Here is an 11644-nt window from a genome sequence, read left to right as displayed (position 1 = left end):
AAAACCAGCAATGAAATATCTGTATGCTTGTGAAGTTATTAAACTATTTGTCAAATATGTAATCTGAAACGTAATTTTTTTCAAAACTATAAAATAATAATTTAATTCTATTAGAAAAATTAATAGATAATAATTTAACAAAGCATATGTAATAAATTTATTATTTTTAAATGTATTTTTCCCTTATGATCTGAAGAAGACCAAGTAAGGTCGAAACATATATATAGTGTCGGATTTTAAATTTAAGACCGTCTTAAGTACCTACCAACGACGTTAATCTAGAAACTTTTTTGAAAATTTGGAACGTTTCTGAAATACTTATATTTAGTTTTGTGTTGTGTGGACGTTTATCTCAAGAAATAAAGAAACAATTTTAAAAGATTACATATATTATTAAGATATGCAGTATGTAACAGCATAAACTTACAATTATACTATCTAATTATTAACTATTTTACATATGATGTGTAAATGCACAACAACAATAAAAAAATTAACTATTACAGCGGAAACCAATGACATTTATCATTGTTCTAATTCTAATTGACAGATTTTTTTTCACGCTTTTTATTACGCTTTCTGTGAAGAGTTGGAGAAAAACTTGAAAGAATTAAGGTCGATTAATTTTAGTTATTTTCAAGTGTAGTCCGCCTTTTGGCGCTAATATGAATGCTTTAGGATCGTTTACGTAGGGTATTGGAGTTTTTTCGCAAGTTTCCACTTTGTAGTTTCGTAGTATCTTTACGAGCCCAACTTTACTCTGATAAACAGCGAAACGCGCTCCTGAAAATAAAAGAACGATCATGATGCAAATTTGATTAAAGTTCTCGGTCAAAAGTACTTTCATTTGAAAAATATGTAACAAATTAAAAATATTTTTTGATTAAACATTTTTTTCTGCGTGGAAGGAAATGAAAAGGGATATTTCAAATTATTTCCGCACTATACCAATGCAATTCCTTGGGCCGTCGCCGAAAGGTAGATAAGCCATCGGATGTCTGCTTCGCACAGCTTCCTCATTAAATCTTTCTGGATCGAAGACATCTGGCTTTGGATAAATATCCGGATCTCGATGAATCGCGTAAACGGGAATCCATACCTTTTGACCTTTCGGTATACTAACTTTAATACCATTGAAAGCGAAAGTATAACTCGAAGTGGACTCTCTCATAAGTATTGTCCCCGGCGGATATTTTCGTAATGTTTCTAAATGCATTAAGAATAGTGTTAAATTATGGAAATATTGAAAAACTACAATTAGATCAAAATTTACTAAGCAATGATATCATGTTACAATATTGCTGAAAAAAAATAATAATAATATAGCATATATTATTCTTCATCAAACGACTTACCTTTGAAAACTTTATCTAAGTAATCCATTTTTTTTATATTATCGTACGTTAAGTCTCTACCATGTTTTGCATGGACCTCATCTATTTCTTCACGCAGATTATCTTGTATTTTCTGATTTAATGCTAACTCATAGAGCGCGTTGCTAATAGTCGTCGACGAAGTCTCAAAGCCAGCAAGGAAAAATACGAACGCTTGAGAAGCTAATAAACTATCTGTCATACCTAAAATATCATGTTTTTTATTAATATATCAATAATATAAGGATTTCATGTTGTCTGAGATTAATTTATTACTATTTAATTCTTTAGTAGATTAGATAATCACTCAACAATTCACACACATAATAAATTTATTATTTACAAAATTATATTAAAGTTATTTTAAACTATAGTTTTCAAACTGGTGTGGTATTTGTATGTGAAAGATAGTCTTATGACAGAGAGAAGTAATATATGTATAAACATGCATACCGATATCGCCCAATTTATCTGGATGTTTCTTTAATTCGCGCAACATATCAATGAAATCATTTCTAGTGATATTATTCGTTTCTCTGTACTCCATGGTGTCCACGATAACGCGTATGAAGAATTTGGTGGTTTCTGTTTGCGGTAGGACGTACGCGGACAATTCGTAAAGCCACGGAAACATTTGTCTGATTCTCATTCGTAATATATTTATCCAAGTCGGATTGAATACTTTTCTTCCCATCTTGCGAAATTCACTGTCTTCGTCCGACAGAGCGTTCATCTCGATGCCGAAGGCACAGCTGCCGATAACGTCGGTCGTATATTTGGCCGTCAACTCGCGGCATTCGACAGGTTTATTTTCGCTCACTACTTTTTCCATGTATTGGACAAGGTTATCAGCACATTCTGATATTAAAGAGAACATCTCTCTTAGTTTACCGGATGTAAAAACGGGTGACAGATTCATTCTCAACGGTCGCCACCTCTTCGGCTCCAAAGCGAAAAGATGTTGCGACAGCGGATCGGCCTGTGACAAAGAAAGTATTGTAATCAAGTAAATTTAACTTAGAGTCAAATTCTACTAACTTATACAGAGACTTGCATAAGGCTCTTGGAGGTACATCTCGCATTTTTTAATAAGTCTTATTATATACGAAATGTATACAAGTATATTATGAATTTTTTTAAAACAGATGCGACGTGTGTGTTTTATTTATCTATTCTTTTAAATACGAATTTATGTATTGTACAGATTGCATCTATGCACATTAAAATTTGACTTACACCACTGTGGTTTTTACCCCTCCACATAAGTATTTAAATATAATGCCAAAAATATTTTTACCTTTTTGGAAGTGGGTATTCCTCTGTTAGCAAATACGGAGAAATCTTTGATAAGAACATCCTTAATTAAATCCAGATCTTGTACAATAAGAACCGGTGTTTTTCTAGCAAATATCCCAATCATTGGTTCATCTTTATAGGTGTTATACATTTCTGCCAAATAATCGCCCACGGATGTTTTATTAAGCATAACGTCTTTAAAATTACCCAGCCCCGGTATCGGTCGTGGACCACGAACGCCGCGTGATTTCCAAAAGTCGAAAGTCGACGTGAAGAAATAATAAAGACTGAGAATTATGGCGGCGAGGCCGCACAGGATTTCGAAGGGTCCCATTGTCCAGCAATCGTCGATTAGTTATTACGAATATTCTTTACTGAAAAAGAAAAGGAAAAAGATTGTTTTGTTATATAAACCTTTATTGTAATAAAAATTTTAACTTAAAATTATAAATTTGGATGAAATTTAATCAAAATGCATTTTAAACAAACATTAGTTTATATTAGATTTGATAAATATTATTCTCAAATGAATATTGATTTAAGTAAAATGCATTTAATTTAGCATGTCTTCTGGAGATGATTATAGCATCGTAGAAACGTTCCTTTAGTTATAAACCATTTAAAATATTCATGTGCATTATTAGTAATATTGATATTGACAATTTCAATTATTCAATTTTGTTGATACATTAACTGTTATGTTGACATATCAATTTGATAACGTATCGTATTCTGGTATATCACAGATATTATTTTTTTATGTTAGTATCAAAAGTATCTCATTTCCGATATTTTGCAATCGACGATTTAATAACTGATTTACACTTAAATGTTATATTAAGAAGTTATTACATGAGTCTCATCTTTCATCATATCTTTTATGATGCTAGTGCGACGTGCGACAGATAACACAGGTAATCTAAGTTTTTCCGCGGGGAAAAAAAACTAGAACGAATTAATATTTGTACAAATGCGCAACCACATTGCGTTATCAAAGTTGAGAAATTACTGAAAGAAGAAAAAAGTGTGGGCAATTATCTCAATATAGCACGTTTGAATATACATATAAGTATTACCTTTTGATATCATTCAAATCTTTTTGAAATCTAAGGCGTAGAATTTATCTCCGACTAAACAAATGAAATTTCTCGATAAATTCAATTCGATGATTGTTTATCTTTCACTTCATCGATTAAATTGGGGAAGAAAGTTGCATTCGCAAGAAAGTTTAGCGCCAACAGATACGCGATCTTAACATCTCCCGCGATACTGGAGTAGAAGGGAAACGAGAGAAGCGTGTGCAACGAGAGATCGTTCTTTCGCCTTTAAATCCAAACCCGTTCTCGACCTCGAGCCGTGCATCGAGCTGCGCAGTGGGGATAAAGTAGGAGAGTATAGCGGTCACAGACACAGACCCGTCAATGTTATTTTGATAACGATTATTCAATGCGGGAACGAATGACTGAATGCACACACATGTAACACACATATAGCGTGCACACTCGATGTAAAGTAATCATATTGTTCAGGGATTGAGAGACTCGCTGATAAATGTCCGACCTGCAACGCACCGCGACGTAACCCTTCAGAGATAAAGTAAATGATATATGTTTATTATTACGATCGATATCGTTTTATCCGTCGCGATGCGATGTTTCGGTAAGGAGAAAATATTACGCCGAAAGTATCGCGAGATCTATTTTTTTCCGCTTCGTAGTGACTCGATCCGGTGGGCGGTTTACTTCACTGATGACGATGATGATGATGAATGGGAGTGCGCGACGAAGTAATTTCTTTCAACACATATTCGAGGATAAAATTACAGAATTTGTTTCTTCTTTTTTTTTTTTAATTTGATGTTGGTACAAGCGACGGACGTGACATACCTGAACGCGGATGGCGGTATAATTGCGATTTAATTGCATCCGCCATATACTGCGTCGTCCATCAGCTCGCGTCAGCCTGTAAGTGCGAGCTTGTACTAGCGACGGTGTACTGGAGGTAATTCAACTAACCGTCGCCGTCTAGATCGTGCGGAATTATAACCGGACGCTCCAGCGCGAGAGGAGACGTGTACGCGTGCAAGTTCGTGAGTCACGATGAATTGTGGAAGCGGTACCTTCGGGATTCATCTCCCTCCGTCGCATCAAGTAGTACGTCTCGTTGCCGTGACTTCGCAAGTTACGGTACCCGGAAAAGTCTTAATTGATTAGATAAGATCATTATTTTACGCTTGACAAATGTATATATCAACATGTAGATTTTGGCTTTCTGATTAATGTGGAGACATTTTTGCTTATTCTAATCTTCTCAATATTTATTATTTCCTCGTCGTTTAAACTTAAATTGTCCGATTATATTGCGAATAAATGCGTCAATTAATCCGTAAGATAATCGATCTTATATGCTTATCTCAAATCTCTCAGTTGTACAATTAGCTGAAACTGGACTATAATATAAAAGGAATTATAGAACCTTGTCATAGGAAGTAGCGAAAGAAAAGAAGAAAGGAGAGAGAGAGAGAGAGAGAGAGAGAGAGAGAGAGAGAAATTGCAGCTATTTTTGCGATAACGAAGCACTGTCGTATGTTAACGCTTTGATAAATGTGCCTTCGATTTTTTCCCATCGAATATTTAAAGGAAATGGCGATTTTGGAAGTTCTACTCAAACTAAAATGTATATTAAATAAGGTATTTCAAGATGTATTAAACTGATCCTATACACAGAAAAATAAAATCATGATAACGTTAAAATGGTGTTAAAACAGCATTAAGGTTTTAACATTATTTTGACTTCTTCTTCTTCTTCTTCTTCTTCTTCTGCTTGAAACCATAATTCGACAAAATTGACGACGCGAATGATACAATTAAAATTTAATTATATCCAGGTAGTGAGTTATCATTATTTGTTTGTTTAAACGAAACCTGGAAATTATCTGTCGTTGATAAGAATAATCGCGACGTTTATTCCGAGAAATACTCGCAGGCGAATATTAATTCAAAAGAGTAAGAGAATACTTCATAATTTTTATTATGCGAATACATGAATTTAATTATGAAGTATTTATCGTAAGTCTCGAGAAAAGTCATTCGGAAAAATACGGACAAGTTATCAAGCTATATTCGACTTCGACCAAACTCCGATCCTAGATAGAAGTTAAAACTCATAATGATATGTCATCATGACTTTATTCATCACTTAAAAGTCACTTTAACGCCACTTTAATGTCATTTTGAGCTCATCATGATTCTTTGTTCTGTCATGATTAACTTAATCGGTTTTAATCGCTTAAAAGAAAATTTGTAGTTATATATAATTCCACAACTGTATACAATGTATAGTTGTCTCTCCAACTTAATCTTTTTTTCCTATATGTTGAACAACAAAAAATTAACAATTTTATTGGTATCAATAATTGAAATGTTAACGAAATTGTATGTGTGTGATATAACAATAAAATTAAATAAATGTTATATTAATTTGACAAGTTAATCGGAATTCGTGGAATTCTGACTTTTTTTATGAGCCAAGTTGAGATCAACAATTAGTCAGCATATTTATTGTTCTCTATAATAAGATATCGCTTTTATATATCTGCTTGTATTACGCGCGTGTATCGCGTGCGACGTAATAAAATAAATTATACTTCTGAATAAATAAAATATTAATTTTACTAATTAAATATTAACAGTATTAATACTAATTAATTAAGATATTAAATTTGCAGCAAGTTAATCGCCGATTAAATTAATCGGAATTTACAGTTATTCTGACTTTCCGTGGACCAAGCCGATCGAGATAAACAATTAATCAGCACGTTTAGTCTACTCTACAAGAGATCGCTTAATTATATTACACACGTGTATTTGCTTGTATTATGTGTCGTGTGCGACTTAAATTATTACACCGCGATGACAATAATGCGTTAAATCTCATCTTTTTTTTATCTAACGTTGTATGTATACACACAGCGTCATAAATGCCAATAATAGATAGCTATTATTTGATTCGCGCGCGCTAGAGGATCAGAATTTGAGCTCGATCAATCGATCGAGACTGAAATTGTGATTCGGGCTATTCGATTGATCGAGATGTAAAGGATCGAATCTTGAAATGAGGTGAAAATTATAAAAGTGTGGAAATTCACTAGAGTATCTACGATTTAATTGGTCGAAATCTAGTAAATTTGTTTACTTTTCTGGGGGTCAATCATGAATCTTTTCCCCTAGGGTGGAAACGTGAAAAATGAAAAATCTCTCTTTCTATTGATGTTAAATAGAAAGAGATAGTCATATAAAACTTTTCACTTTCCACGTTCCACATTAATACATGATTGACCCTCTAATTTTTTACCTTTTCAATCAACCTTCTCTTGTCTACATTTGATATCCTCAATTTCGATGGTTAATCCAATCTCCCCAACCACCTGCGTCGTCAATTGGCCAATTTATTGTAAAACTTTCCGATTGATTGGTCCAAAAGAAATATCTATTATTATACAAATTATAACAATATGATATCTTTCATTATTAATTTTGGTCACGTGACTGATTTGTTGCTGCAGCATACCGCGCGCATGAAAAGGCAGATCTATGCGTTGCGTGACCGTCGTGAATCGTAAGGGGGGGAAAAACGTGCGGCGGAGGGCGACAAGGGTGGGCGATCGGCATCGGACTGATCGGACAGACGGACCTGACGCCCCTGACGGACGACGACGACGGGCCACACGTCAAACATGGCGGAGCTGATCGCGATCCCGTTGAAGAAGCCCTCGGACGTGGACGTGGTGAAGCCGCTCACCAATGTCATCCGCTCGACGTACAGCGGCACGGGCAAGGATTACGCGGACGCCATCGCCGAGTTCAGCAAGCTGCGGAACAACGCTCTGTGGCGCGCCTTCGAGAAGTACGAGAGCTCCTTGCAGGTTATCTACAGGTATGAGTCATCCCGATTTAATTTATTGTTTCGATTATGCGTGCGACGTGCCGTGCCGGACGTTACCGGTCTCTCAGACGGAAACGTCCGGACGTCTTTACCCTACCCCCTCCCTCGCACCTCCGAATTACCGAGTGTCAGCGACGTCTAAAGCCGGTGACGAGCGACGTTCGAGAAGAATGTCGCGGGCCTTTCCTTTTTTTTTCTTTTTTTTTTTAAGATTCATAATTATATCTCAGTATCGCAAATTGAAGATCGTTTCAGGTCGTATCTTAAATGATCTTCCATCCACTGAAATAACCCTACAGCATCCTGAGGTCGTGCTTGAGATGATCTTAAATGGGGACTATCAATACCACCTTATACAAGCGTTATTCATAATCAGATTTTATAATTAAGATCGTTTCAAGTTTATCTTCAGGTGTACTCGTTTCATTGGCTACGGAGTATCTCAAGATGAACTTAAGACGATCTTATATATAAGATGACTATAAATACCATTTTGTAACTTTGAAGAAAGTTCAGAGTTTAAAATCTGAGGATCTTTGTGGATTAAGGTTTAAAGACAGATAATAAAGTGTTATGTTCTATCGTTAATGGACCTTAACAGTAGATTTAAAGTTAAAGGCGATGGTACGAGTTCTGCTATATACTGAAAGTGTATTGAAAGGATCTCGTTCGTTCGTAACTGAAAAGCTTGCCAGCTATGAATATATGACTATTTATTTGCAGCTATTATGATCAATTATGCGCTCTGGAAGGAAAAATTCCCGCTCACGAGTTGCAAATACCATTCAAGTGGAAAGACGCCTTCGACCGTACAATTTTTGGGGGAAAACTTAGCTTGAGTAAATACCAAAAGATATATAATTGTCTATCCTTGATTTTAATTTTTATAGTGAAATTTGAACTATTTGAGAATTATTTGAAGCAATTGGTAAACAGATGGTAGGATGAGTAATCTGTTATAGATTGAGAGTGCTTATTAAAGTTGTAGATAAGATAAGACAATATAGGTTTCACTTGAGTATATCAATAACAATGTGATACAACTTGTAATATTGTTTTATGTAGCAATCAGCACATTGGCGTATGAGAAAGTATGCGTGCTCTTCAATATCGCAGCTTTACAAAGTTCGGTGGCGGCAACACAATCCTTAGACAGCGACGAAGGATTAAAGCTGTCAGCTAAGTTATTTCAGGTTCGCCTTTTTTGCTTTTTTTTGCCCTTATGTGATTAATACACTTTATCGTGTGTTTAATGATTAATATCCCTGCAGCAATCAGCTGGAATATTTAATCATCTGAAAGGAAACGTTATGATGGCGATTCAGCAAGAACCGACACCTGATATTAGCCCAGAAACACTCGGAGCGTTGAGCGCGTTAATGCTCGCACAAGCGCAAGAGATATTTGTGCATAAGGCGATCCACGATTCTATGAAGGATGGTATTGTTGCTAGACTAGCAGCGCAAGCGGAAGAACTATATGCGGATGCCCTGAAACTATTCCAGAAAGAAATTTTTCGCGCGTTTTGGGACAAGGAATGGGTACCACTGGTTAGTACATTGGGGGTTGACGTACGCGGAATTGCTTTCAAACATCATTTTACATAAATGTTATTGCAGGTCGCAGGTAAACAAGCTGGTTATCGCGCCATGGCTGAATTTCATCAATCGCTTGTATGCAAGAATAACAAATTGATTGGCGAGGAAATTGCTAGGCTGGAGGTAATTGCAGTAGCATTGTTCTAAATTGTTCACTTTAAATTCATGTTTTCGGTGTCTATAAAGATCCGCGTTAACATTTTCAGCACGCCGTAGAGCTGTTCAAAGCCGCTCAGCAACGATCGAATAAACCAAATTTGTTCCAAGATTACGCCAACAGGGCGCAGAGAAATCTAACGGAGGTGAAAAAGGATAACGATTTTATATATCACGAAAGAATTCCAGATATCAAGAACGTGGAAGCTATAGGAAAAGCTAGCGTTGCTAAACTACTCCCGCTACCTGAAGTATTCAGTGCCGATTTCAAAGGTTCGATATCGATCTCGCATGAGAGATGCCTTCGTCTTGTAATGTCAATCATTTTGACATATGCTTACAGACCTGTTTGCCGATCTGTTGCCTCTTAATGTGCGCCACGCAATGTCGGCCTATGAGAATCGTCGTAATGAGCTTGTAAATTACGAAATTTCGAATCTTCGTGAAATGACGCAACTTTTAAATAGGTACACATCGTGAAATATAATGCAATTTTTATCGTCTATAATCATAGATTCCCTCATTAAATATTTTTATCGTATATACGTACAGCGTTTTGGCAAGTTTGAACTTACCAGCGGCTATAGAAGATACGAGTGGAACGGAAATACCTCAATCGCTTTTGGACAAAGCGCTTTACGTACGAGAATCTGGTGGAATAAAAGCTCTGGAAGAATCTATGAGAGAACTGCCGGATTTATTGCAGCGTAATAAAGAGCTTTTAGACGAGGTAAGAATATTACTTTCTTATTAAAGCTTTTTGAAAGTGTTGCATATTATCTTTTGCTTTTACTTATAGTCTGAAAGAATGCTGCAAGAAGAGCGTGAATCTGACAACCAGTTAAGAGAGCAATTCAAAGAACGTTGGAAGCGGACACCCAGTGCCCGATTGACAGAACAATTTACTAGCAATTTACACAAATATCGTGAAATTATAAATAACGCAGTCACCGCTGATAAGGTAAAAATTCAAAGACAGAAAAGAAAACTTCGTGAATCTTACGAACGTTCGATATTGGTCATACATAGGTAGTTCGTGAAAAATTTGAAAGCCATAAAGAAGGGATCCAAATCCTGAGTTTGGACGAGGACGAGCTTGCCAGGGCTATTCCGCAAGGTTCTGCTCTTCAAGAAAGTAATGCTGTCATTAAGCTCAGGAAATTAATGGATGATGTAAGTGGAAAAAACATGAGAATTAACAGCAATAAATGGATTGAGACATTTTTTTTTTTATTCTAATCACAATACATATATTTTTTTCTTTGTTAGGTAGCCACATTAAAAACTGTACGAGACTCTATCGAAAATGAATTTAAATTTGCTGCCAATGACATGAAGATGACGTTCCTTTCGGCACTGGCCAAGGACGGCGCGATCGACGAACCAAATATATCTGTCGAGAGTCTGGGAAAATGTTACGGACCTTTGCAGAAGCAAGTGCGAGAAAGTATAGCGCAGCAGGAGAAATTAGTTGCTGAAATTCAGGTATATCTGACATTTTCATGATGGACAACCAGTCAAGATCAGAAATGAACAAGAGGAAGACATTGATAACAATCTACGATGGTTTTAGAGTTGCCATGCAGAATTTACAAACGAACAAGTTGGTAGCGGCAGCGCGCGAGAAGCGATACTCTGTAAACTGGCTGCCGCTTACGATGCATTCAAAGAGCTGAAGAATAACCTAGTAGAAGGGGCTAAATTTTATAACGATTTAACGCAGGTACATTTATATCGTGACTCTCTCCTCGGGATTGTCGCCGTCGTCTAACCAATTTGTCTCTCTTTCTCTCTCTCTCTCTCTCGCTAGCTACTCGTCGTTTTCCAAAACAAGATATCCGACTTCTGTTTCGCCCGAAAAACCGAGAAGGAGGAACTCTTGAAAGATTTAACCACGAACCTGAGCCAGACCGGTCCCGTTGCAACACCGAACATTCCATCTCATCACGGCAGTGGTACGGATCTGTTATGTTACGTTGACTTCGTTAACGCGTCGCGAATCGAATAAATATCGACTCTCTACCCGAGTAGGTCCGCCTGGTATAAATCCAATGGCGGAAGCCGCCGCATCATCGCCGCAGCTGCCTTATCCGATCCAACATCAAGGTGGGATGCCTGTACCTTACGGTGCCACGCCGGCAACGCCGTATCCAGCATACGTTCCTCCGCCAATGCCGACGACGTACAATCCATATGCCACGATGCCGTATCCTATGCAACAAGGTATACATAGAGACCACGCAGTCCCGTCATCTGTAATACACGTATATGTGTCCA

The 11644-nt window shown here is 36.6% G+C and overlaps 2 protein-coding genes across 4 annotated transcripts in view; one reads left to right on the top strand and one right to left on the bottom strand.

The window, feature by feature from the left end:
* Alix (programmed cell death 6-interacting protein-like protein AliX) overlaps window positions 1-11644 on the top strand; it is a 30459-nt gene that overhangs the window by 18389 nt on the left and 426 nt on the right. The window contains exons 1-15 of one of the 3 annotated variants that reach the window (XM_077420157.1): window positions 4681-4822; window positions 7234-7604; window positions 8337-8452; window positions 8679-8806; window positions 8885-9163; window positions 9233-9334; window positions 9418-9640; window positions 9711-9834; window positions 9920-10097; window positions 10167-10328; window positions 10397-10540; window positions 10637-10852; window positions 10941-11090; window positions 11178-11322; window positions 11399-11590. In XM_077420157.1, the coding sequence (XP_077276283.1) occupies window positions 7405-7604; window positions 8337-8452; window positions 8679-8806; window positions 8885-9163; window positions 9233-9334; window positions 9418-9640; window positions 9711-9834; window positions 9920-10097; window positions 10167-10328; window positions 10397-10540; window positions 10637-10852; window positions 10941-11090; window positions 11178-11322; window positions 11399-11590 (2359 nt within the window). In that variant the 5' untranslated portion in view covers window positions 4681-4822; window positions 7234-7404. Of the gene's footprint in view, window positions 1-4680; window positions 4856-7233; window positions 7605-8336; window positions 8453-8678; window positions 8807-8884; window positions 9164-9232; window positions 9335-9417; window positions 9641-9710; window positions 9835-9919; window positions 10098-10166; window positions 10329-10396; window positions 10541-10636; window positions 10853-10940; window positions 11091-11177; window positions 11323-11398; window positions 11591-11644 lie in introns of those variants that run through there. The other 2 variants (XM_077420156.1, XM_077420155.1) reach the window with 2 other exon arrangements.
* Window positions 372-4698, bottom strand: LOC143905047 (cytochrome P450 6A1-like). The gene is made up of 6 exons (XM_077420163.1): window positions 4556-4698; window positions 2671-3043; window positions 1827-2352; window positions 1356-1577; window positions 949-1206; window positions 372-783 (listed from the first exon to the last, which is right to left on the bottom strand). Exons 2-6 carry the CDS (start codon window positions 3001-3003, stop codon window positions 611-613), a joined length of 1512 nt encoding a protein of 503 aa, XP_077276289.1. The 5' UTR covers window positions 3004-3043; window positions 4556-4698; the 3' UTR covers window positions 372-610.

Source organism: Temnothorax americanus, unplaced genomic scaffold (assembly GCF_048541705.1).
Source record: "Temnothorax americanus isolate GAGA-0224 unplaced genomic scaffold, ASM4854170v1 Scaffold6, whole genome shotgun sequence".
In the NCBI taxonomy this organism is placed as follows: Eukaryota; Metazoa; Arthropoda; class Insecta; order Hymenoptera; family Formicidae; genus Temnothorax; species Temnothorax americanus.
This window is presented reverse-complemented; position numbering and strand designations above follow the sequence as displayed.